Consider the following 26,401-nt stretch of genomic DNA (forward strand, 5'->3'; position numbering starts at 1 on the left):
ATGGTCGACCAGCCTGGCTTCGAGTGCAAATGGTCAACCTTTTAGTTAACTATTGTGCACACTCGAACTCGCTCGATATTTGTAGATTGTTGGTCCTAGGAAAATAGAACAGTGCCCTCTTGTGTTAATTCTTTATTGTAGCCATTTTAGGATGTTGTAATTAGCTGTTTGATTGAGGCTAAGTCTGGTAGTACTATACTTCCTGGAGGAGTGGCCTTGTGCCTGTTAAAGGATTTGGGTACTTTTTGTAACAGCAAACATAATGTCCACAGATTTACATTAAACTTAAACATTTTGGACATTTTGTGAAAAGTACCTAGACCCTTTAAAATTCTCTGAGAGTACATTTTTATTTCGCTCATGTAGCCTTTTACAAGAAAAACTGCCTGCCCTCTCAGGCCTATGGAGGCTCTACAGTGGCCCTTTTTGTGCTTTGTCTGATTACCTGCATTCCTTACTGTAAACACATATGACCATTAAAGCGACCAGACTATTTCGAGCTTCAACCCTGAATCTGGATATGAAAAATTATGAGGGAAATTGTAGATTTATTTTGGACATTATTGGACTTATTAGGGACATTAGGTTTAGGGACGATAATAATAATAATAATATAATAATATTTATTCGGGCAATCACATTTACAAGCACATATACATACATTAAAAATATTTAAGAAAACAAAGAAAAACAACAGTGGGGTGCCCAGGAGAGCATAAAAGTAAAAAAAAATAACTGTCGCCAAAAGGCGTATGTCTCCTAAAACCCTAAAAATACATTAAGGCAAGAGGGGGCATATAAAAAAGCACAGAAAATAATACAAATCACTAAACAATTTAAAAAGGCAAACAAGCAAAGACATACACAGAAAAACACACCAAAAACGATGTGGATTTATAAGGGACAGTGTGGACTTACTAGGGAAATTGTGAATTAATTAGGCCCAATAAATTCACAATGTCTCTCTCAAATAACAAATTGTGGTCCAAGAGAAAAAGTAGCTTACAGTGTATGTACATTTATATTCATAAACAATTTTTGAATTTAATTTTTTTGTCTTTAATTCAAAGGCTTCAAATGTACCGTATTAAGCCCGGTTCATACTTCCTGCGAATGCTTTGTGCGATTCAAATTTTATTGCGCCACAAAGGGAAATGCAGCGTGTACAGATTGTTTGATGCGCCACCAAAATTTGCTTCGAATTCACATTCGCAGGAAGTATGAACCGGGCTTGAGGTAACAAGCTAACAAATAATCTCATATTGCTTTATTATCATGATTTTGCCTATCTCATTAAATCATGTATTCACATCTCAAATGTTTTTGTGGTTAGATCTCTACAACAAATAGACTGTGTGGGCGTAATATTACATTGTTGTTTTCTTTTTTGATATTTTCACCACCCACCAATTATCACTGTGTGGGATTGGTTTCGATGGCAACGGTAATCCAAGGAAATGAATCGATGAGCTAATAATTACGATGTATTCATAGTGACCCCGTAGAATCACAAAGGTTCTCATCTACCCTGGGTGATTTTTAACATTCTCAGACAAGCTCATCAAAACCCCTAGGCAGTCATAGAAAGGTCTAAGATGTTATTTCAAAGATGAAAAGTCATAAGCCACTACTAATAAATCTTATTCCGTTTTAAGGCCAAGATTATGTACACTGCCGATTTTATTATTTATTCATATTGCCACTATCAAAAACTTTTTCATAACAAGTTTTTGTCTTCACTTTCTATGCATTGTTTCCGTCCGACAATGTTTATTTTTTATTTCATGAATTGAGTATGATATAGCACATTACACACAGACCCAACCCAACCCAACCCATCTTGTTTTAAAGCCATTGGACCCTTTCGGTACTGGAAAAAAAAAAAAAAAAAAAAGTTCACAGATTTACAAATAATTTACAGGGTTTACAGAAGGTAGTGGTGAAAGACTTCCCTTGAAATATTATTCCATGAAATGCTTTACTTTTTGAGAAAACAGTAAAACAATATAAATTCTCGTTAGCGAGAATTACGGATTTATTTCAAACACATGTCATGACACGGCGAAAAGCGCGGATACACGGGTGGGTTTTCCCGTTATTTTCTCCAGACTCCAATGACCGATTGAGCCTAAATTTTCACAGGTTTGTTATTTGATATAGAAGTTGTGATACACGAAGTGTGGGCCTTGGCTTTAAAGGCCCTGGACACTATTGGTAATTACGTAATTACTAGGTAAAGAGCAAAGGAGATCTGTTGATAGTATAAAGCATTGTGAGAAACGGCTCCCTCTGAAGTAACGTAGTTTTTTTTTTAGAAAGAAGTACATAATGTCTCACTAAAATATGAGGTCTTGAATTAAGCATCTGAAGGCACACTTTTGCGTGACATGAGTGTTTTTTCTTCCTTTATTATCTCGCAACTGTGACAACCAATTGAATTCATATTTTCACAGGTTTGTGATTTTGTGCATACACCAAGTGAGAAGACTGTTCTTTGGCATGTCAAGTGCCTTTAAGAGATGCATTATCAGATGTTATTCTGGTTCTAAATTACATCCTGACCCTTACTCCGTCAGTAAAGACCCAAACTCCATCTAAACTTACTCATAGAGATGCACTCTCAAGGATAACCATCTTTGAACTTGTAGTTTTCCCCCAAGCCTACATGAAAATATCAGGGGTTGGAAAGTTCAAATTCCTTGTGGTCATGCACTTATCTTAGTCTGATTTGTTTTATTCTTGGTAAAAGAAGAGCATGACCTTCAGATTGCTGCAAATATCATGTCCAGATCTCGTCACTTCAAGAAAATGTATGCCAGCTTAGTCAGAGCTGCGAAACATCCACAAGTCCACAGGGCCCTGCATCTTTGCTTTCAATAGACCCTCAGTACAATTAAGACACTAGACACTATTGGTAAATGTCAAAGACCAGTCTTCTCACTTGGTGTATCCCAACATATGCATAAAATAACAAACCTGTGAAAACTTGAGCTCAATCGGTCATCAAAGTTGTGAGAGAATTATGGAAGAAAAAACACATTTGTCGCACAAGTTTTGTGCTTTCAGATGCTATTTGAATTTGATTTTGAGACCTCGAAATTTAATTTTGAGTTCTCAAAACCAAATTCAAATATTTTAGTGAGAAATAACTTCTCAAATACTACTACAGAGGGAGCTGTTTCTCATAACATTTTATACATGTACTATCAACAGCTCATCATTGACCATTAACAAGTTTTTATGCTAACAATTATTTTGAGGGATTACCGATAGCGTCCACTGCCTTTAAAAGAAAGCATTTTGGGGAAAGTTATTTTGAAGCATGGATGGCAAATAGATGGTACAGAAATCAAGGTTGAATACCTTGTAAGAAATAACTACTTTCCATGTATAATTCTATGATTGGGAAGTGGCATGAGCCGCATTTTTTATGTTTCAGTCACCTGTAATTATACTTGTAAATATAATTTATTGAAAGTAGCCAAAACTTATCCACCACATTTTCATTCAAAATTAATTTTCCTCTGTCCTCTGCTTAGCATTGCAATAATGTCAAATTGTATTCATCTATGTCAAGATATACAAATCCCTTCTTGCGCCTCTTTGTAATAATAGTTTTATAATATGAATTGATGTATTAGGCAGATGGTTGATGTGCTATACACATGACAGCAATTTAACAGGAGTCCCTGGCTTTATTTTAGCATGGTTGTAAAGTGTAGCAGTGTTTGACAAGATCTTGCAAGAGAATCTTTGAAACTATTTGACAGTAGAAACTATTTTGTCCTTTCACACGAGGTACATTCTCTACAATTTTACAACCATGCTACAGTTTAGCAAGGGATCCTTGCTAAATTGCTCCCGTGTGAAAGGGGCTTTAGTGTGTATGCTTGATTGATATCCTTGTTCATGCAAAGATGATCAGATCAAATGTAATAAAATTTACGACAACATGATCGAATGTACATGTAGCTTAGGGGTGACTACACAAAAACAAAAAGATTAAAAACATATACTTTTTATGGATCCAAAAGGATGAGTATCAACAAATCAACATGTTTGTGCACGTAGGCCTTTTCACAGAACACAACGATATATGGAGTTGTTTATTCTGGACGAAATAATTGGAAATGAGAGAAGTTTAGCTGTAGGTCATGCACTTACTGGAAGTACCAGGAAGTGCAGAAATACATGGCTTCCTCTATAATGTAGGAGCACTGTTAGTCTGAAAACAAAAGGCTTGAAATTTTGTTGTTGTTTCAATGTTACAATGTTACAATTGTACTGTTTCCCTGAAGGAACTTCATACTGTGGGTGTGTTCCCTTGGTTACAAAAGTCTAGAAACAAACCATGACAAATGCAATATGTGTACATTGCTGTTTTCTCAGTCATGTAACAGTTAAACAAAAATTATTGGTGATCAAAAGTCTTTAAACTTGTCTGAACACTTTAAAAAAAACTTTCACAAAACGTCTTTTTACAATTTTGTGCTTCCTCATCATCATAATCATCATAGCCATCGTCATCATAGCTAGCTGTCCTCCTGAGGTAAATCCCGGAGATGGCTTCCCAACTATGAGTTTCCATAGGTCTCTGTTCCTTGCTAGGTGTCCTGCTGCTGCTATATGGTATTAATAATAATAATAACAAAGTTTTTTAGAGTGCACATATCCACAAAAGTGCTCAGGGCGCTATTACAAAGAGACTCAAACAAAAATCACAAAGAACAGATTAAATACAAAGAACGGATCTATCGACATGAGGTGTGTTTTGAGAGATGTTTTGAAATGCATGATTGCTTCCAGCCATTGTTTTCCCGGTCTTCCTCGTGGTCTGTTACCTGCAATGTGACCTTCTAAGAGAATTTTGGGGTATGGCCACTGCCCATTCTGTTCACATGCCCAAAATGAATGAGTTTTGTTTTCCTAATTGAAGTTGGAAGATCTTTATAATAGTGAAGCAATTCACGTACTCATATGTACTCAAGTCTGTCCCTTCTGGTGACCCCCAATATTTTTATCTTTAAGCAGGCCATCTCGAAAATCCTGAAGTCCCATAAAAAAGTTATAATTATTAAAATGCTAATTGTATTGTACTACATTTAGTCTAACAAGGAGGGACCAGGGCCCAATTTCATTGCTCTGCTTACCGCCGAATTCTGCGCTTACGATCACGATTCCCCGCTCATGTGCAAGCGCCGAATTTCTGCGCTAGCCTTGTAAGCGTAAAAAGCCTAGTAACGTGGAGTACGCACGTGCAGAAGCCCAAATTCGCCGCTAACCCGTGAAATACGCTTGCCGTAAGCACGGAATTCCCTGCCTCCGTAAGCGCCGATTCTGTGCTTACGGTAAGCAGAGCCATGAAATTGGGCCCAGGGCTATCAAGTATCACGTATGTTAACAAATTCTTTCAAAAGTGTAAGCGCATAATGTTTGGTACCCTGCCCTCTTTCCTGCTCCTTGCCTGGTTAATCATTTGGATCTGTGCGACTTTGGGATGTTTGTCAGCACCACTGACAGTTTTGGTTTTTAACAATAATATTTAAAAAAATAAACCTGTGAAAATTAGTTTTTAAAAATTGCAGTTAAAATGAAACCCTTACTGAATGAAGTAAAGACAGCACACCTTTAAATGTTTTTTTTTTTTTAGTTTGTTTTATTTTCCAAATATCACAATAAATAATCATAAAACATACAAGCAATAGGTAGCACGGGTGATAAGAGGAGGGCACCAGGAAAAAGCCTGAGGCTTATACAGGGCCTGGTCCCTTTAAGTTATAAATTATTTGGCACCAGGATGAATAGTTCTCTTGGAGACATTTTGCCTGGAAGGCGTGTGTGTTTACCGTGACTCAACGATCCCCTTGTCTGTCAGAAGCTGCAGATAATTGGTCATGGCCTTTTTGAATCTTTAACTTACACCTCAATGCCAAGAACAGTGAGAAACAACCCTGATCTCTCGTAATCCTGGTTCGTCATAGAAAATACTGGGCTAAAATTGGAAATTACACTAAAAACCTTAGGAAAGAGTGATCTTGACCGTAGGTTCCAGTGCCTTTCGTCCCTGTCTGATTAGTACTGTATCGGTCCATGACCTAGTGAGCTTTTTGAGCGAGTCAACACGTGTACAGCTATTAACCTCATCCCACACAAAGTGTTATGGACATGTTATTGAGACAACTGCTATAAAAGTATTCACAAGGATTCGGTTTTGAGTGTCTATTAAAATGAGTGTACGCAGTTAAATGTCATCCGAGTTAAGTGGTTTTAAAAAATAAATAAAACTTGCTCATATTAAATAAACCACTGCTAATTCAGGTATAAGACTAACTTGGCCTTTAAAAAGATTTGTCCCATCTGGATTGTGGGTACATGGTTATCCCGAGATGTAGTCATGGTAACTGGTACACTTGTGTCTAATACCTGAACAATGATCCTTTAATGGTTAGGTGGAACAGGATGACATGTAGGTTGGGTACATCATTGGTCCTTAGTCTGTGGGTACTCAACACTAACAGTGTCATTTCCTGAGTTGATACGTAACCACTTAGTAACTCATTCCAATCCATCAAGAGGAAGTTGACTCAGGAAAGTGATAATAGTCCAACCTTCATTCTGTCCATTCTGCTTTTTAATCCATGGAAGTGAAGGTTTTGCACAGGCAAGTCAGCACCACTTTTTGGCATCGGTGTGTATTGGTTGCTGATGATTGGGATGTGTTGATCAGGGGTCCTACTCTACGATCAGAACTACTGTGAATGTTCTATCGGACTATCGGACAAACCTATTTGTTAAACACAGTGGTTGGTGACGCTGGTTGGTGATTGCTGGTTGATGTTTAACTTATCTTATGGTCACGTTTGCAGAACAAGTACAGCGATTAACTTGTGTTACTTTTCGCAACGCTTTTTTTCGTCAAAGTCTCGATTAGTTGGATGAGGTAAGGTTGGTTGTTTAAAGTACCAAGGCTGTTACTGTAGGTCAAAAAATGGATTTACTTCATGGTGAATGTCCTCACTTTCAGATTGAGTTTTTCAATATTTTAGGAGATCCAAACTGGTGATTTCAAAAGCATGCTCTAGGTCAGAAGAAATCATCTCTACTTTTTATGGTTTAATTCGACATCAAAAATTTAACTCCATGACAAGAAGTAGGATTTGAAACGTTGCATGGTTGAAGTACTATATAGAAAGGTTTGCGGTAAGACCATTTAACATATGTTTAAAATGAGTTGGGGTGGTTCTGAAAAGAACCATCGGTTTCAACTCGACGTTTCGATCAGTATGCTCTGATCGTCTTCAGGAGAAAGAAGACGAGAGTTATTCCTGCTTGTTTCTGTAGGTATTTTAAAATGTCTTTTTGTGTTTTCTACTTGTTTCAGATAAGAGGTTTCACACGCTTCCTCTTCCGAAGAAGAACAAATACAAGGATAAGAAGAAGACACCCTCGAAGGACGACTCTGAAGGAGTGACAAGAAAGAAGAGTTTTGTTGACATGACTCGTCGTAAGTTTAACCGTGCTAAGGAGCAGGTTGTCATTGAGCCACTGCAACGTAAAGCTGGTGTTGAAAAGGCAAGTATTCTACACTGTACTTTTACAATCCCCGCCAAAATGCTCTGGCCACCCATTTCCGACGTTACATAAAACCACTCCATGTCCACTTCCTCCTGACAAGAAACATTCTCTCCCCCGTCCCCCGTCCCCCTGCTCAACGTTGACTGGAACGCAGAAGAACGTGCAAACCATGCAATCAGAACCAACATTGAAAGGGGGCAGGGGGGCCCAACGAGATATGGCCGGGATTGTAGCCCCCTTTAGAGAGTTTCAAGTGTATTGGCAGGCAAGAAATTTGTGTTTTTTTCTAGCCTGACATTTATTTATTTTAATAAGTTCTTACTTATTAAAATAAATAAATGTCAGGCTAGAAGTTTACAAGTATGTATTGTCAGGCAAGACATTTCTCTCATAGCATAGCATGGCATTTATCTCAACAGAGACTTAAAGACACTTGACAACTTTGGTAATTGTCAAACCAGTCTTCTCACTTGGTGAATCTCAACATATGCACAAATTAACAAACCTGTGAAAACTTGAAATCAATCGGTTTGAAGTTATAATAATGGAAGAAAACACATCCTTGTCACACGAAGTTGTGTGCATTCAGATGCTTGATTTCGGGAACTCAAAATCTAATTCTGAGGTCTCAAAAACAAATTCGTGGAAAATTACTTCTCGAAAACTATTACTTTGGGGGAGCCGTTTCTCACAATGTTTTATACTATCAACAGCTCTCCATTGCTTGTTACCAAGTAAGTTTTTATGCTAACAATTATTTTGAGTAATTACCAATAGTGTCCACTGCCTTTAAAATGTTTCAAGTAGACCAGCAGCTGCAAGAGACTTTTGTTTTATTTGCCAAGTCCTTCAAGATGGAACATAGCTAAGGAAGGCACTGGTCATGCCTGTAAAAGCACCCAGGACACTTACGTTTTAAGTTAATCCCCCTGTGTCTCTTAAATTACATTGAAATGAACCAAAACACATCAAAGTCAATAACAAGACTGGGCAACTTTTTAAGATATGAATAGATTTAATAGTGTGAGGTATTCGAAGGATAAGATTTCTTGAAGAATGAGTTACTCGTATAAATAGCAGTTTACGGAATACCCATTGGGGGAAATAGAATTTGTCACAGCGGGCTCTGGCTGTATTCTATAGAATCCCGCTGTCCTTAATTCCAGGTTTGACATGTATTCAGTTAGAAATTATAAAGTCATATTATCAAAAATTAACCGCTGTTCTAAATTTCAGATCTGACAGGTATTCAGTTAGGAATTATAAAGTCATATTATTAAAATTAACCGCTGTCCTAAATTCCAGATTTGACATGTATTCAGTTAGGAATTATGAAGTCATATTATTAAAATTAACCGCTGTCCTAAATTCCAGATTTGACATGTATTCAGTTAGGAATTATGAAGTCATATTATCAATATTTATTAATGACTCTTTTGAGACCTACATACCATGGTGCTGCCTTAATATTTGAATCCCACAAACCATCTTCTCCCTAGTGCGATGTTCGCCGTCATGTTTAGACTGTAAATAAAAATAAGCTCGGCATACTTTGATATCTACAGAATTTGGCAAAATGCTTCTTGAACTTTCGAACTATTTATTGCATCAATGCTATTCCTAGTGCATTTCAGTGCCAGTGCATGCAAATATGCACATGAATTTACGCGTGGACTCAAAAGTGTTAAGCACATTCAAAAAGAGATGAAATAACGCATGTTAAAGAACCCAGTGCCTTTTTTGAAAAGAGAAGGGGGTTCGCCCGGTGTTCCTGGTTTGATTGGCTGCATGCTGCACCACAGCACTTTGTAAACCATTACATGGTGCTTTAAAGCCATTATACACTTTCGGTAAACAGTATTGTCCAAGTCCCACACTTCGTGTATCACAACTTATATATAAAATAACAATCCTGTGGAAATTTAGGCTTAATCGGACATCGGAGTCGGGAGAAAATAATGGGAAAACCCACTCCTGTTTTCGCGCGTTTCGCCGTGTCATGACATGTGTTTATAACAAATCCGTAATTCTCGTTAACGAGAATTTATATTGTTTTACCGTTTTCTCAAAAAGTAAAGCATTTCATGGACTAATATTTCAAGAGAAGTCTTTCACCATTACCTTCTGTAAACCCTGTAAATTATTTGTAAATCTGTGAACTTTTTTTTTTTTTTCTGTACCGAAAGGGTCCAATGGCTTTAATGGAATAGGTCTCATACTTCAAATCGTAGCTCCAAACTACATGTGTGTACCTTGCAGGAAAAATACTGTTTAATGGTTTGATAAAGCGCTATATGTATATAAGAACCAAGTATTATTATTATTATTAAATATACTTGATAATCATGTAATGATGGACCATCATCTTGAACATTTATAAGTTTAATTGGCTGTGAAAACAACTTGATTTTTTAAGGAGAATTTTCACAAACTTTATACAATCAATGTTTGCATGCTGTATTGAAGATTATTTTGACTAAAAACAGAAACAGGTGATGAACAGACATGATAGACTAACTCATAAATAAACCCTAAACATGTCTGCAAAAGAACAAGTATTACTTGTTCTGATCTATAGCAAATTAAGTTTCCTGTATTGTGGTGAATGATTATTCATTAACTTTTGTCTTATCTCAAATTGAACAGGATTTGGACAAGCTACATGGATCAGAAAAGTCAGTCATGGTGGCGCTGAAATGGTTTTTAGGTAAGTTAAAAAACAACTTCTGCAACACAGAGGAAAGATAATCCCTTTGTCAAGTCAAAATTAATGCTTACAAAATGAGATTGTAAATGTGAGTTTTATCTCTTAATTTGATTCAAATGATTCTACCAATGATTTAATAAAATTATTTAAAAAATTCATTGTCAAAAAAAGAAAGAGCATACCCAATAAATTGTGTATGATTTAAAGGGAAGGTACACTTTTAGTAATTACTCAAAGCAAATATTAACTTCAAAACTGACTTGGTAATGAGCACTGGAGAGCTGTTGATAGTATAAAACATTGTGGGAAACGACTCCCTCTGAAGTAACCTAGTTTTTGAGAAAGAGGAAGTTTGTTACTAAAATAATAAAAGACTTCTAGCTAGAAGTCTTTTATTCCTATCTGAAAACACACAAATTCGTTGAAAAAGGGTGTATCTTCTTTGATCATTTTCTCGCAACTTCGATAACCAATTGAGCCCAAATTTCCACAGGCTTGTTATTTTATGCTTATGATGGGATACAACAAGTGAGAACAATGGTCGTTGACAATTACCAAACATGTACAGTGCCTTTAACAAAAAAGTTTACAGAATTGGTTTTGCAAACAAAACAGTTGCTGGCAGTAAAAGCACTTTTTCGAATCAACCTGTAGAAGTTTGAGGTCGATCGGCTATCTGGGTCTCAAGAAAATAGTGAAAAAACGATTACACATTTTGCATGACGACGCTGCCAAAACAAAAGTGAATAATAAAAAAAAAACGCTCACTGAGGGATAAACTGTAAACGGGAAAATTTGTTTATTTATTTCTCATCAAATATGGCATTTCAGACAGAAATGTTACAAGGGATGTTTTCTACTATCATCATCATTAGACCGTGTACGTTTTATGTAAATCTGTGATCTTCACTATTTTTTGTTTCTTACCAATTCTGTAACGTTTAATTCCCTTAATTATAATTGCTAATTTTTCAGAGGTAATTCAGAAAGACACATTGATCATGCTTCCTGGAAGCACGACGAAGGTTCTTCAAGAAGTGATGGAACTTAATAAATGTCTGACACAATGTCTCAATAATGAAGAAAGGTAAGATGTATGGAGTTAAACAACGTTTTGGAATTGAAGAATTTTGATTGTTTCTACAAAACATGTCTTTGTATTCGAGGAGAACTTTTTCAATTATTCACACGGAGCAGAAGTATTCTGTCTCAGTTGATTAAACAAATTATTCTTAATATCATGATTCTGTTAACCCACTGTACCAAAGTATTGTTTGCCCAAATGCCCAATTGCGAGTGAAACAAGGGGCAGTCAAGTAAAAAACTTTCATTAACTAGTACGCAGTGTCGGTGTCGCAGTCTCAGATGTCTGGCATGCTAAAAGCTCCGGATTACCAAATACGGCAGTATTACATCATTTGTACCTGCGCACAGTTGTCGATTTGAGTGCCAAGCCGAGTCCACTGTTTTGCTCGAGCTTGTAGCTGTCATGGCGGCGTCCACAAGTAAATCGAGTTGGGAACGAGTGGAGCGTCTACTACAGCATTGAGAAAAAGTACCACATAATCAAGTATTTGAGGAGCGGGAATTACAAAGAAGGTTCTTCTGAAAGCTGGAAGAGGGTTTTGAGTTGCCAGGCAAAATAGCACTCAAACGAAAGAAGAAAAAAAGAAAAAAAATGGTCTCGAAGAGACTCACTCCCGCAACGACAGCATGCTACATTATCCGGAAAGCTTGGCTCGCTTGACATCTGAGACCATGACTACTGCGGTCCGAAATGTCCGGTGAGGTCACCCGGATTTTTGAGACCGTGACACCGGGCTAGTCAAAAAGTCAAGTGATATTAGCCAGCTGTACATCTCAGCTATTTGTGGACCGGCCTTACCTACAATGAGCCAGTTCCTGTACCTCATTCTTAATTGAATGTGGTATCCCACAAGTTCATTGCTAGATTACTAACTAGGCGTCATCCAAGGTTTGAAGTTGAATCTGTTAAAAATTGTCCTCTGACTCGCCCCCGAACAAATATATTGACAAAATAGGGAGACTGCCAACATGGGCTAGCTAATGTAACTCAGTTGGTAGAGCGCCAGCATGTTAATCTGGAGGTCGTTGGTTCAAGTCCCATTCTAGTTGAAGTGCCTGGCCGAGCGTTTAAGAGCACAGAGTTCAAATTGATCAGCACAGTGTGGGTTCGAATCCCCAGCTGTGACACTTGTGTCCTTTAAAGGCAAGACACTTAACCATTGCTTCGTCTTTGGATGGAACGTACATGTAAAGCCTTTGGTCCCATGTGTTGTGTAACACATGTAAAAGAACCCAGTACACTTATCGAAAAGAGAAGGGGTTCGCCCCGGTATTTCTAGCTGTGGCTGCTTAATGCTCCGTAGCACCTTGGAAAACATTATAAGGTGCTACATAATTGGCTCCCAGGATTCATCACTTCAACAACCTATATTTCTGAAAGTTTGTATATATATACTCAGCGCCTTGAGTACCTTGTTTGGTAGATAAGTGCGCTATATAAGACTTTGATATTAGTATTATTAATTAATTTGTCTTTGTTCAATCCCAAGTTATTTAACATTTACCCTTGTCAGTTTCTCTTTTGGTTTCTAACATTGAAATATTGCAGGCCTACCTCAAACACATTAAATATAAGTTAGGGTATATCTACACACTATTTTATACAATGTCGTACAAACCTTTTTGATCTTCTTATTTTGGTTGTACTATTCTGCTACAGTTCCATGCTGACATCATGCCATAATCAGGTCTACCAAAGCCTAGCCAACCTAATCCATTGGGCAGATAAGATTGTCTTGTATGGAGACTCGGACATGAATAAGGTGGAAGGAAGTGAGGTAACAGAGGCTGTACGTTCAGGAATTGAGGAACTTGTGAGACTCTACATTGAAAAACTCAAAGATAGACAGAATAAGATGTCATCAGATGACTTGGAAGAAAATCAACAGATAAGCAAACCTAATCAGAATAAAGAGTGAGTCACGATAGTCCACTTTATCAGGGGGCCGATTTCACAAAGTTTGTAAAATTTCAAAACTTTTGTATAAATGTTTTGTGCGCCTTGGGTTTTGTTGACGCATGTGTAAAAATATATTACACACGCCATTGTTAATAGCTATGAATCGCTTTCTGTGTAAGTAAAATTGGCCTACATGTTCATGAGCTTGTGCGCCAAACACGCAAAGCCAGCCGGTCATTAACAGCTCTAGCTGTGTCTTTATCAGCCGTTCAAACACCCCCACGTGACGCTCTCTCCACCAAAAGGAATAGCGAAAGTTGTCTGTGGTATTTATGAGTACGTAATAAATCCATATTTTCTTTCTGTGTTCTACCACTCTAATAGTTATGAACAGCGACCTCTTAGTCCAAGAGAGCAACAGATTCTGTATCAATCACCCATCGGTGGTGAGCAGTGGACATTTGGTGGATCTAGGAGTAGCGGTTCAGAGGCCGGTTCAGATTCAGCTCCTCCTAAACCTTTCCTTCCTAGTCAAAGGGTTCTAGTCTCGCATGATTATACTCACAAGTAAGTCACCTCTAACAGGGACCAATTCAAGAACTGACTCCGCAGTTAATAATGATCCTTTAAGCTAAAGTAGTAGTCCCAGCCAATTGTCTATACCTTCCACCTGGGTAGTAGTTAAAAAGCAAGACAGTTCTTTTAAGAACTGAGAAGTCTCCCGAACATCCGATTAATCTACTCTGCAGTAGTAAAATAAAGAAAGACAGTTCTCTGAGAACAAAAACTCTACTAGGCAAGTAGATACACACATGGTGTTACCGCAAACAAAATATATATTGATACCTCACCATGCAATGCCTCGAATCCTATAAACATCCTCGCTGTCAAACAATAACATATCATTCCAACTCATGAAATGATAGTCCAATTGTTCTAATTGTGAAATGATTGACGTTCATTGTGAAAGTTGTAAACTATATAAACCAAATTTAGCCTATTGTCAACTTGCCGGTAGTGACAAATACAGATTGCATGTATGCCAGGTACTTTATATTCCATCAGCTTAACAAATTACATCGGATACAGCCTTGTGAAATGAGGAAGGAAGTCTCTATCGGCAACCCCCCCCTCCTTTGACTGAAGGCATTGTATAGAAACCAACTTCAACAGGAAAGCATGGTTTGAAGGGGAAGTTTTTATTTGATTAAAGGTGCACATGTGCAAACCACAACCCCCCCCCCCCCCCCCCCCAAAAAAAGAAAAAAGAAAAAAAGAAGAAAAAAAAGGGCACTGAGTCGGTAGTACATATAAATTGTGTTATTTCTTTTATGATTGTCTTTAAAGGCAGTGCACACTATTGGTAATTACTCAAAATAATTATTGCCATTAAACCTTACTTGGTAACGAGTAATGGGGAGATGTTGATGGTATAAAACATTGTGAGAAACGACTCCCTCTGAATTAACTTAGTTTTCGAGAAAGAAGTAATTTTCCACGAATATGATTTCAAGAGCTCAGATTTAGAGTTTGAGGTCTCAAAATCAAGCATTTGAAAGCACACAACTTCGTGTGACATGGGTGTTTTTCTTTCATTATTATCTTGCAACTTTGATGACCAATTGAGCTCAAATTGTCACAGGTTTGTTATTTTATGCATATAATGAGATACACCAAGAAGACTAGTCTTTTACAATTACCAACGGTGTCCAGTGTCTTTAAAACTGATTCACTTATAGCGTTATTAGGTTATACCACTAACATGTCATACACACAGTCTATTTAGAGCACATTTCTCTAATTCATTACAGGAAATGACATTTTTAAAATGATTTTCCCCCCATTTTTCCAGCGTTGAACCCCCACCTTTACCACCTAAGAGAGGAACAAGTTGTCGAACCGAACAGCGCAACTCATTGTACGACAATGCATCAGATGATGGAACGTTTCCACCGGACTCTCTCTCTATATCGGGTAGTTCTGCATCAGTCACTAGTCATCATTCAGATTTAAGTAATGGTAGTTCCTTAAGCCGCCCTGAGTCGGTGTTAAGTAGTCAGTTCTCGTCTCCTAGTATCCAAGGTGTAGAATGGGAAGGGCTCAACCCTGAAGGGCTCAACCCTGCGGACATATCAAGACTATCCATCCTGTCTGGTCGACGGTCCAGCACCGGTTCCTCCGATCATAGAGATCTTGAACAGGTTTCCAATAGTGGATCAGATGGTACCCCGCCAAGCTTGCCAGCTAAACTTCAACCCCGTCCCGAGCGTCATCTCTCATTATATGATAACGTACCACCGGAGGAGGCTGAGGAATTATCCGATCGATGTCAGACTCTTCAAGATGTTGTGTTTCGCCATGAGATGTCACAAGATGGCTATGATGCGGCATTGCATTGTGGGGATAATCCTCCACCACTACCGCCAAAGATCAAGCATAGTAAGTGTCAATAAACTATTTATTATATACAATACATAGTCTCTGGGTCTTAAAGGATTTGGGTACTTTTTGTAACACAAAACACAATGTCCACAGATTTACATTAAACTTACACCGTTTGAAGATAATGATAGTAGAAAGCGTACCTTTTTGAAGCTGCTGTATTTTTTGAGAAATTAGTAAAACAACGTCACAAAAATACGTTTTCCAAATGTGCTAAAATAATTTTGTGACTCGTTTTACTCATTTCTCAAAAACCATGTCTCTGGAATTCCTTGCCATACGAGCAGAGGGACACACCTGATCACACACCTGATCTGTCAATGTTCAAACACAACCTCAAGATTCATTTGTTCAATTTGTCAGCTTGCTAGCAACCGGCGCCCTTGAATGGCTCTATTCCAGAAACTGTGCGCCTTATAAATTGTATGCTATTTTTATTATTGTTTAAAGACATAATTTTCCATTGTGTTTTCTTTGTTTATTGCAGTTACCACTTACTTGGACCTTCTTGGTGCGTACTCTGAAGACCAGTTTGAAATGACATACTATGAACACAATGGGCAGGAAAATGATGATGGTTTAATATTAGAGATGTACCCGAATGAAGGATCCTTAATACCGTACATACAAGGACGGGAAGAATTCTTTCACGAAACTTATTCGACTGGTAACGGAACGATAAATGGTAAACGTCCAGTATCTGGAGCTAGCTACATTGAGATTGATGATAGATCAGAGAGCTCTACAGAGGGGAGTACGGCTGCAGTACCACCAGCTCTACCGATTAAGAGAAGAAGTTCTTCATCTGTTTCACCTGTAAGTGACGTCCAAGAATCACTCGGCTATTTCAATCAGTAATCTTGCCATTTTAAGTTTTTGAAATAATCATAATTTAGTGCACATTCTCCAAATAAGATGTTTGTTGGGCGACGTGTGGAAGTGTCGCTGCCAAGAGGTTAAGAGCATGGAATCCTAACTCTGGTGTTTCTGATCAGCTAAGTTTGGGTTCGAATCCCCAGCCGTGACACTTAACCATTGCTTCGTCCTTCGGATGGGACTTAAAGGCTTTGGTCCCTTGTGTTATGTAACGCATGTAAAAGAACCCTGTGCAGTTATCGAGAAGAGAAGGGGTTCGCCCAGGTGTTCCTGGGTGTGGCTGCTAAAATTGCCGCAGCACCTTGTAAACGATTATAAGGTGCACATAATGGGGTCTCAAAACCCATCACCTCAGTAACCTATCTTTCTGAAAGTTTGTAGATGCTCAGCGCCTTGAGTACCTTGTTGGCAGATTTGTCGCTTTATAAGACTTTATTATTATTATTATTTCGATCAAGAATCTTGCCATTTTGAATTTTGCAATAATCATGATTTAGTGCACATTATCTAAATAAGATGTACGTTGGGCAACATCTAATGGAAGGTTTTTATTGTTTACTTTTGACGTAGCCCCCAAGAACGAGACACAACACCAACCCGGAGCGGTGTACGATGCCACTGTATATCTTGAAGAAGAAATCTGAGAGTATGATTGAAAGTGGAAATGATCAAACTATGTAAGTTATTTACAAAGAAAAATGTATAAAGTGACAACAACTTGAACCTCTAAAAGAGAAAGTGGAGCTAATGTGATATTGACAACTTAAGACAATGACTTTATTTAAAACATTCTTTACTTTGTGTTTTTGCTTTTGCTTGGTGAAATTAACATACATGTTATGGATACATCAAATCCTTCTTTATCAAGCCAATGTTGGTCTCCCTCAAATATTTATAATAGTTATTTTTCTACCATACAATGCTCCAAGTTATGTTCCAATTTTGATTCTTTCTGGTGATTGTTTCAGTGAAAGCATTGATCACTTGGCTTGCGCTGGTCGTAAAGCAACTAAGGATGGAGAACATAAAGCTGAGAATGAGGAAGGGGATGACTTAGGATTATTAGCTCTCCTAGATGCATCAACTCTTCTTAGCTACAGTACTGTGGTGAGTTTTAAAGGCTGTGGGCAGTCATTACTCAAAATACTTGGTAATGAGTAATGGGGAGCTGTTGATAATATAAAAACTTTGTGAGAAGCGGCTCCCTCTGAAGTAACATAGTTTTCGAGAAAGAAGTATTTTTCTACGAATTTGATTTCGAGACCTCAGAATTAGATTTTGAGGTCCTGAAATCAAGCATCTGAAAGCACCCAACTTCGTGTGACAAGGGTGTTTTTTTTTTCTTTTATTATTATCTCGCAGCTTCAATGACCAATTGAGTTCAAATTTTCACAGGTTTGTTATTTTGTGCATATGTCATGTATGTTGAGATACACCAAGTGAGAATACTGGTCTTCGCCAATTACCAAAGGTGTCCAGTGCCTTTAAGAGAGAAGACACACAGAGCAAGTTCGAAATTGCACAATGATTAACTAAAGCAGGCATGCAACTCTTCCGCGTTTCCGCGGAATTCCGCGTTTTTATTTTTTTTCTGATTTTTTTTTTTAGCCTACTATATATGCCTGGCATTAACAGTGTACAGCTACAATCATGTAAGCCTAGTACATGCTAAAAATGCACCTAAGAGCATAATAAACCTCAACATTTTCGAGGGTACCATTGTGGGTATCATGTCCCGTGGCGTTTCGGCTGCACTCTAACCCAGGCTGGTCGACCATTGGTTGACTACAATGGTCGGCCATTTGGAACCAGCCTCGAACCGATGGTTTATTCACAGGTCCCAAGAGCATGTTCCATTCTAACATGTGAAAAGCGCACAGGGGAACCAGTGTCACTGTAGCGAAAAGGCGGAAGGTTGACTAGACTTCCAATTGAGTCGTTCGAGTGAGTGCGTCACTGGGCATGTACGTTGCTGGGTTTTAGTAGTCAACCACAAGTCGACTATTTGTGCCCACTCGAACTTGCTTACCGATGCAACTTGTTTTGTTGTCAAATTTTGCATTGACCATCAAGTCTAAGATTTGTTGATCTTCTATTTTTTTTTCAAAATGCTACTTGGTTAACTGTTAAGATAATCTTGAAGATATTTGAAAGGCTCTGAAGTACAAATTTCAGTGGAGCTAAAGATGGATTCACTACATGTTAGCAGGTTCGAATCCCACTCTAGTCAATTCTTTGTTCAACCCCCAAAACCATTTCAAAATTTACCCAGTCAGTTTCCCTTGTGGTTGATACATGTATTGATAGGTTAATAAAAAGGCGTTCAAGTTTGCCCACCTGGTGGATGTGTTGCACAAATTCCAGACAAAGATTTTTCAACAGCCAATTACATCTCTGACAGTGGAATAAGATGGCTTGGATACATGTAGGTTGCTTTTAGGTTGGATGTCCACAGATTATCAAAGATTATAAAACATTCTTTGATAAGTTCCTATATGGAAAGGTTTGCAGTAACATCATTTCATGACTATCTTTAAATGAGTTTGGGGTGGTTCTGAAAAGAACTATTTGTTTCCACCATGCAAAACGTCAAATCCTACTTATAAGTTTCTTTGTTTTAAAACTAAACTCAAAGTCATTTATTTTCCAAATCTCTGTAGGATGGTAAAAGTCAAATCAAAGGAGGTCCAATGGATGCTTTGATTGTGTATGCAGCTGATGCAGATAGAAAAGGTAACCAACCCACTTTAGTAATAATGTCATACCTTAGTGCTTCTACTGAATGTTGTTAGGGTCTGGGTTTGGGTCCTCGGCCCAATTTCATGGCTCTGCTTACTGCCGAATTCTGTGCTTACGATCACCATTCGATGCTTACCTGCAAGCGCTAAATTTCTGCGCTGGCTGTGTAAGCGTAGAATGCCTAGTAATGTGGAGTACGCACGCGCACAAGCCAAAGTTGCCCACTAACCTGTGAAATACGCTTGATGTAAGCACAGAATTCCCTGCTTCCATAAGTGCCAATTCTTTGCTTACGGTAAAAGCAGAGCCATGAAATTGGGCCCAGGTCATCACACTTGTGTCTTTGAGCAAGACACTAAACAATTATTGCTCTGTTCTTAAGATTAAACTCTAAGTCGTTGGTGGTTTCAATACTAAAGTGGGTTTGCCCCTGTGCTTTGGGCATGGTTGGCTGCTGATAGGGTTGCATTACCTTGTCAAACCTGTCAGGGTATTATATAAATGTGTCTAGTACAGGCCTGTGAAATATCCGCTTTAAAGCGGGTATCAATTCTTTTTTTTATTGATCAGGACGATTTTTTATTTACGTTTCCCCCCCCCCCCCCAATTTTTTTTTGTGGTGTTTTGTTTTATGTATTCCATTATATAAGCTTGGCATGCCTTATGTAAGCTTATATAACTACAATAATGTGAGATAAGCCTTGTTACTGGATAAATAGGGTGCCCCAATTCGACCAGCATAAATGCGTGACGCGCGCTCACTTGACAATACACGATCATTCTTACATCATGTAGTGTTTCAGCTCCTGTTATTTCAGGGTTCACTGACAGGCTTGCTAGTAATTGTTATGAAATCATGGTTAATGTACTGTTAAAGGAAAGTTAACACAACTTGCACAAGTTGATAATCTTGATTGTAATATATTCTCTATTCTTCTCTTGTTTAGATTTGGTTTACTACGAAGCCTTTCTGACGTCTTACAGAATGTTCATCGGATCCAATGTTCTTCTGGATAAACTTCTCAGTAGATATCCTTTTATTATTTATGGAATTCATATTCATCTTGAGACAGACTTTGTTTTCTCTTGACTAAACATTTATCTTCATGTATTCAGAATTCTTTAAGGGTCGGGGTACTTTTTGTAGGACTCGAAACACAATGTCCCCAGATTTACAATAAACTCACATTGTATAAAGATAATGATAGTAGATAGTAAAGCTTCCCTTAAAATGTTACTTGCTGAGGTGCTGTAGATTTTGAAGAATGAGTATAAAACAAGTCACAAAAAAAAATACAGCAACTCAGCAAGTAATATTTTCAAGTAAGCTTTCAACTTTCATTATCTTCAAACGGTGTGAGTCCAATGTAAATCTGTGGACTTTGTGTTTTGTGTTACAAAGCGTACCCAAATCCTTTAGTACTGTATTTAGTTGAAGTATTTCCTTAACTAGATGTTTACATATAAGAAGTTTCGTCATAAGACAGACATGAAGTCTAAGAGAGCAAACAGAAATGCCTTCTTCCTGCTTCTCAGGGTCGCTGGGGAATTGCTGTGAGTATTTTTGTTGTTGCTATAAATGAAACTGTCTATATTGAATGAAAAGCATAACAGGAAGTTGCAGATAGTTTTCATTTGAAAATAATATCAAAGATTTTCTTTTCTTGGTTGTTAACTACTCACATTTTATTTGTGGATTGGTTAAGAGCATAAAATTCAAATTCTGGTACTTGAGTCATCGGAGTGTGGATTCGAACCTTGGTCATGACACTTGCGTCCTTGAGCAAGTTCCTTTACTATAAAATGCTCCTCTTCATCCAGGGGTATAAATGATTACCATGGATTGTAGAGGTTGATGTGTTGTGTATAAAAAAGCCTTTGGTGGGCCATGACAGCTCAGGGCTGTAACCTCCCCAGGGAGCTGAAAACAATTACTGGAGTGTTATGGGCCTAATGACCAGCAGCTGATGCCACAAAATGCTAGGACTAATCCTATCTCAAGTTACGACGAGTAACCCGTCCTAACTTAGGATGGGTTCAATGCAGCCTAACGTCTTCGGAACTGAACTCGTCCTGAGTCCCAAGATTAATCCTAAGTTAGGAAGAGTTTTGTGAAATCGTCGGCTAGGCACTAATGTAAAGCGCATTGATACGGTTATTAACAAAGTGCACTTTGTAATAACTAATTATAATTGTTGTATTATTATAATTATTATTATTATTATTTCTTGATTTGTTTTCAGAGGTCAAGTTGAAGATGACATCCTAAAGATGTTGATGGATCTTGTCTTTCAACTCCTGTGTGACGGAGAACTCATGCTTGCTAAGATTCTCCGAGATAAAGTACTGACTAAGATTGAGAATAATAAACTGGCTCTTCAGCTGAGTAACAAACTACCGTTGTCTGGACTTGGTGTCTCTGTCATGTAAGGCAACCTTTCAATAAGTCAAAAAAGCAGTCTGAATTTGGGGTATCGTGGCCGCGCGAATAAGAGAAACGGGCTCAAGCTCTGGTGTTTCTGTTAGCAGAATGTGGGTTTGAATCCCGGTCGTGACACTTGTGTCCTTGAGAAAGACACTTAACCATAAGCTTCTCTCCACCCAGGGGTAAATGGGTACCTGCGAGGGCAGAGATGGTTCTTGTGATTGATTAGCTTTAGTGCACTACCTCAGTGTTGTAGCCACGGTGGGCGGTGCTGGGCGGGCCTGCCCAGAACTAACAAATTTGGCCCGGCACTCTGAGCAAAATACACTGTGCTGCCCAGCACAGATTTCCCCCAGATTGCACATCAGCAATGATGGCCCCCATATCTAACAAGATTAATGTTGTTGAACTGCTTGCCCTTGGTGGACTAAATTGGATTTAGAGCCTACCACTAAAATTGGTCTAGCTACAACACTGCACTACATATTTTGGCAGCACAGGCTGTATACTCCCAAGTGAGCTGAGATGGTTGAAGAAATTAAAGGCCCAGTGACCAGGGGTAATAATGTTGAAGCACCAGGACAGTCATTGCGTGCAGACCTGAGCCCTATATAAGGAGTCACTATTATTATTATCATTATATAATTGTGTTTACTGTTTAGATGGATGGCAGTTTTTGTTTTATTTCATTCATCCAGCTTGTGGCAGATTTCTATAATGATTGGACCTTCAAAAAGTGTTTTTGTTTTGTAATCATGGAAACGAATCAGACACTAACTGAGACTCATTTATATTGCATCCATTGATTGTTTTTTGAAATCTTGAAGTGGAAATGATTGATTTCTTTACATAGGAAAGCGACATTGTTAGATTTCAGCAGTCAGGAAATCGCTGAGCAGATGACGATTCTTGACGCAGAGTTATTCCAGAAGATTGAGATACCCGAGGTTCTCTTATGGGCAAAGGAACAATCGGAAGAACTCAGTCCAAATCTCACCATCTTTACGGAACACTTCAATAAGATGTCTTTCTGGTAAGAAAAATTTGTGATAATAAAAAAATGTAATTTAACTGTAAGTTTTCTCAACTGAGTGTTATAATTGACTTACACATATTCTGCTGATAATGACTAGAATAGGCTAGTCGAAACGTCAAGACCAATTTAAAACTCACTCCGCGTTCGTGAAGTAAATTACGAGCAGTCCCCTCGAACCACTAAAGGAAAGTAGGAGTCTTGGACTACTTCCTACATTCCGCCCAGCTAGTAGTTTATAAGCAGGACAGTTCTTTTCAGAACTGAGAAATCTCGTGAATTTCAAAAATTTATTCTGCGGCAGTAGAATAAATGGCAAGACAAGTTCTCAAAAGACCATAATCTACCCAGCGTACAAATAGTGTTACCGCAAACCAACAATACATTAAGAGTAACTATAAATATAAATATGATTAGTAATCTTGCGGGTACAACCATGTGTAAAATCTCTTTTGAAGGAGTGTTGGCTCTGAAAAGAGCCGGTTTGGTCTCGACGTTTCGATTAGTATACTCTGCTCGTCTTCTGGAGAAGGGTTCCAACGTTAAATATACATTGTTTCAAAGTTGAATAAACCATGACACCTCACAATGCAATGCCTTAAACAAAAATCACTTTACACATATTCGGTTGATACTTGTGTTTATCTAAACAGGGCAAGATCTTTGATACTTCAAGAGAATAGACCGCAAGACCGAGAGAAACTTGTTACAAAGTTCATCAAAACTATGAAGGTAAGAATGGAATAAGTATCAACCACACCCATGATTCTAAACTCCGATCGCAAGTATTGTATTTCTGATAGTTTAACATTGCAACATCATTAATAGTAAAACTCAAATTCAACTTGAAACTTGATAAGGTTTGATTGAGACTAAAGTTAAAAACAATTCTCAATATCGATCAAAACTGCCAAATAGGAAGTGAGTTCCTTTCATTTTCATTATAACATCCTGTTTTGATCGGTAAACTAAACAAACTAAACTCTCTTTCATTTCTCTAGACATCATGTAGAGTTTGTAACGCTTACATGGAAGTAGACATTGATATTTCACACCAAAACGAAATGCTTTTAAACTTGTTGTTTTAGAAGGGTGTACACCTTCAAAATGTTTTAGTTTTGAGGGCATAGAGTAGGCATTACAAACTGAGTAATTCATGCTTCGCAACGAAGTCTATCAATGTCATTTCTCACTTCACTTTCTAAGGAAACCATAGTTTCTTCATCAATGTTGTTAGTATAAGGAATTCATTTCTATCCGTTAATGATTTATTTTCAGTATCTGAGGAAGTTGAATAATTTCAACTCGTATTTGGCCATCCTCTCAGCTTTGGACTCTGCACCAATCAGAAGATTAGAATGGCAAAAACAAACTGTAGAGGTAAGTCACATGACCCATGGAAGATCTACATCTACATCTATGATAATACTTGTCAAAGCCTTTTCAGCATCTAGACAAGGTGATAAGACAATGAAGAAATTTCAGTTTTAGAAGTGGGAGGAAAACCCCAGAGAATTGTTGCAGGGAAAACCCATGAAGTCAAGTAGGGACTGAAAATCCCAATCCACATAGTGCCCCTCGGTAGGATTCGAACCTGGGTCCCCAGAGGTGGAAAGGGGAGGCAAGACACCACTGCGCCAACCTGACTTAGAACCATACTCTAAGGATTCTCTAGTTATTAATTATTGGTTCTTGTTATTATGATGTCTTCTTCTTCTTCTTCTTATGTCTTTCTTGTAACAAAACCAAGGAAGCCCAAAAGTGCCCTGCACTGACCCATAGGCTTCAAGATTCCTGTGTAGGGCAGTTGTTGAAGATATGTCAGTTTTAGTGGTGAGAGGAAAACTCGCAATCAGGTACAGACAAATGACACGATATGTGAATACTCACAGGTATGGAATAGAAAGAGGTTCAGCTTCTGCTAATGCTGCTTTGTATGTTCTGAATAGTCTGGGTTGAAGGAGTATTGTCAACTGATTGACAGCTCTTCATCATTCAGAACGTACAGAGCAGCATTAGCAGAAGCTGAACCTCCTCGTATTCCATACCTGTGAGTAGTCACATATCATGTCATTTGTCTGTCCAATCCACATGTAAGAGATTCCAGTCCTAGGCCCTTTTCAAAACCACGGCTTCGGCTCAGGCTACCTTGGTCCAGCAGTTGTTTTGACAACTCTATGTGCTTTGCGTGCGCGCTCATGGCTTCAGACGGAGCCTGAAGTCGAATCCAAAGTCAAAGCCGCGGTTTCGAAAAGGGATTTAGTTTGGTTTGAACAGTGGTTGACAGGTGTGAAAGACAGGGTAAGAAATCATTAGGCCGCCCTAATTCCAATGACCACTTATTGATCTATTAAGCATTCTTAATGTCGTTTTTGTTTGGTTTATTGCTAGGGATTGAAGGAGTATTGTCAACTGATTGACAGCTCTTCATCATTCAGAACATACAGAGCAGCATTAGCAGAAGCTGAACCTCCTTGTATTCCATACCTGTGAGTATTTACATATCATTTCATTTCACATGTCATTTGTCTGTCCGGAGAAATACATGTTCATTTGTCAAGTGTCTGAGAGAATTTCAAATTTCAAATTTCAAGTCCACAATGTTTTCAAGAACTGAATCAAAGCAACCAAATTGAAACGATCCAAAGGGTGTGTGTCCGTTACTAAAGCACCACAGAGGAGGCTGGCGGAGCTCTTGCCCGGCCGCCTTGGGGGCCTGGCACAGGGCTCCAATTTGGTGCAAAGGCGGTCTTCTGGGAGCATGGCAAAATACAGAGTAGGAGGCCTTCGTGGGAGAGGCTTCGTTCTTAAATTCTAAGGCGCTCCGTGCCCCACAAGCCTGCACTGAAGACAAGGTCCGTTATAAGAGCACTACAGAGGAGGCGGGCGGGGCCCTCGCCAGGTTGAGTTTTGGGGCCTGGCACTGGGCCCCCGACTTTGTGTGTCTGTTGGAATTTCATGTTGAAGTCCATAATGTTTTCAAGAACTGAATCAAAGCCACCAAATTGAGGTGATCCAAAGGGTGTGTCTGTACAAAAATGTAGGTACATCTTTGGTACACCGCCACATCCTACCAAGATTCCTTAATAACAATAGATCTTAAATTCCATGTACTGTCAGCCTTTGGGTGCAATATTTTTAGCAGTAAACCAATTAATAATAGCCTGGCAAGTGAAATAACCTTAGTATTTGTTTCCTTCTACTTTTCTTTCTCTAGGGGTCTAATTCTGCAAGACATAACCTTTGTACATATCGGTAATCCAGATCATCTCCCAGACACTGATCATATAAACTTCACCAAATGCTGGCAATTCTTTAATATTCTGGATAGTATGAGAAGGTTCAAGCAACAGTGAGTATCAATCCAAACCTTACTATAATATTACAGCAGACAACTTGCTTTTACTTACCGCAAACCTCTCTTAGGGTGCGTTCGATTAGCTTCCCCTGTGTCGACCCTGCAGTGCTCACTCAGGTGAGCCCCTGACAAGAGCCAATCGAACGATCACTCACCCTCTCGTGGTGACGTCATGCACTTGGGGCCAGCCCCAAGTGACCCGTTCCACAAGCAGGGCACTTGGGGTCGGCCCAGGAGAGCCCCTGGAATGACTTCAAAGC

The 26,401-nt window shown here is 38.5% G+C and overlaps 1 protein-coding gene across 1 annotated transcript in view; it reads left to right on the forward strand.

Moving 5' to 3' along the window:
• LOC139948461 (rap guanine nucleotide exchange factor 1-like) overlaps positions 1-26,401 on the forward strand; it is a 49,664-nt gene that overhangs the window by 22,126 nt on the left and 1,137 nt on the right. Inside the window, exons 2-19 of the mRNA XM_071946608.1 lie at positions 7,382-7,572; positions 10,222-10,282; positions 11,258-11,369; positions 13,029-13,283; positions 13,653-13,835; positions 15,121-15,707; positions 16,198-16,526; positions 17,157-17,263; positions 17,555-17,693; positions 19,247-19,319; positions 20,273-20,354; positions 20,787-20,879; positions 21,569-21,751; positions 22,604-22,783; positions 23,437-23,515; positions 24,062-24,163; positions 25,175-25,272; positions 26,001-26,135. Of these exons, the coding sequence (XP_071802709.1) occupies positions 7,382-7,572; positions 10,222-10,282; positions 11,258-11,369; positions 13,029-13,283; positions 13,653-13,835; positions 15,121-15,707; positions 16,198-16,526; positions 17,157-17,263; positions 17,555-17,693; positions 19,247-19,319; positions 20,273-20,354; positions 20,787-20,879; positions 21,569-21,751; positions 22,604-22,783; positions 23,437-23,515; positions 24,062-24,163; positions 25,175-25,272; positions 26,001-26,135 (2,989 nt within the window). The remainder of the gene's footprint in view (positions 1-7,381; positions 7,573-10,221; positions 10,283-11,257; positions 11,370-13,028; positions 13,284-13,652; positions 13,836-15,120; positions 15,708-16,197; positions 16,527-17,156; positions 17,264-17,554; positions 17,694-19,246; positions 19,320-20,272; positions 20,355-20,786; positions 20,880-21,568; positions 21,752-22,603; positions 22,784-23,436; positions 23,516-24,061; positions 24,164-25,174; positions 25,273-26,000; positions 26,136-26,401) is intronic.

The sequence above is a fragment of the Asterias amurensis genome, chromosome 15, assembly GCF_032118995.1.
Source record: "Asterias amurensis chromosome 15, ASM3211899v1".
Lineage (NCBI taxonomy): Eukaryota > Metazoa > Echinodermata > Asteroidea > Forcipulatida > Asteriidae > Asterias > Asterias amurensis.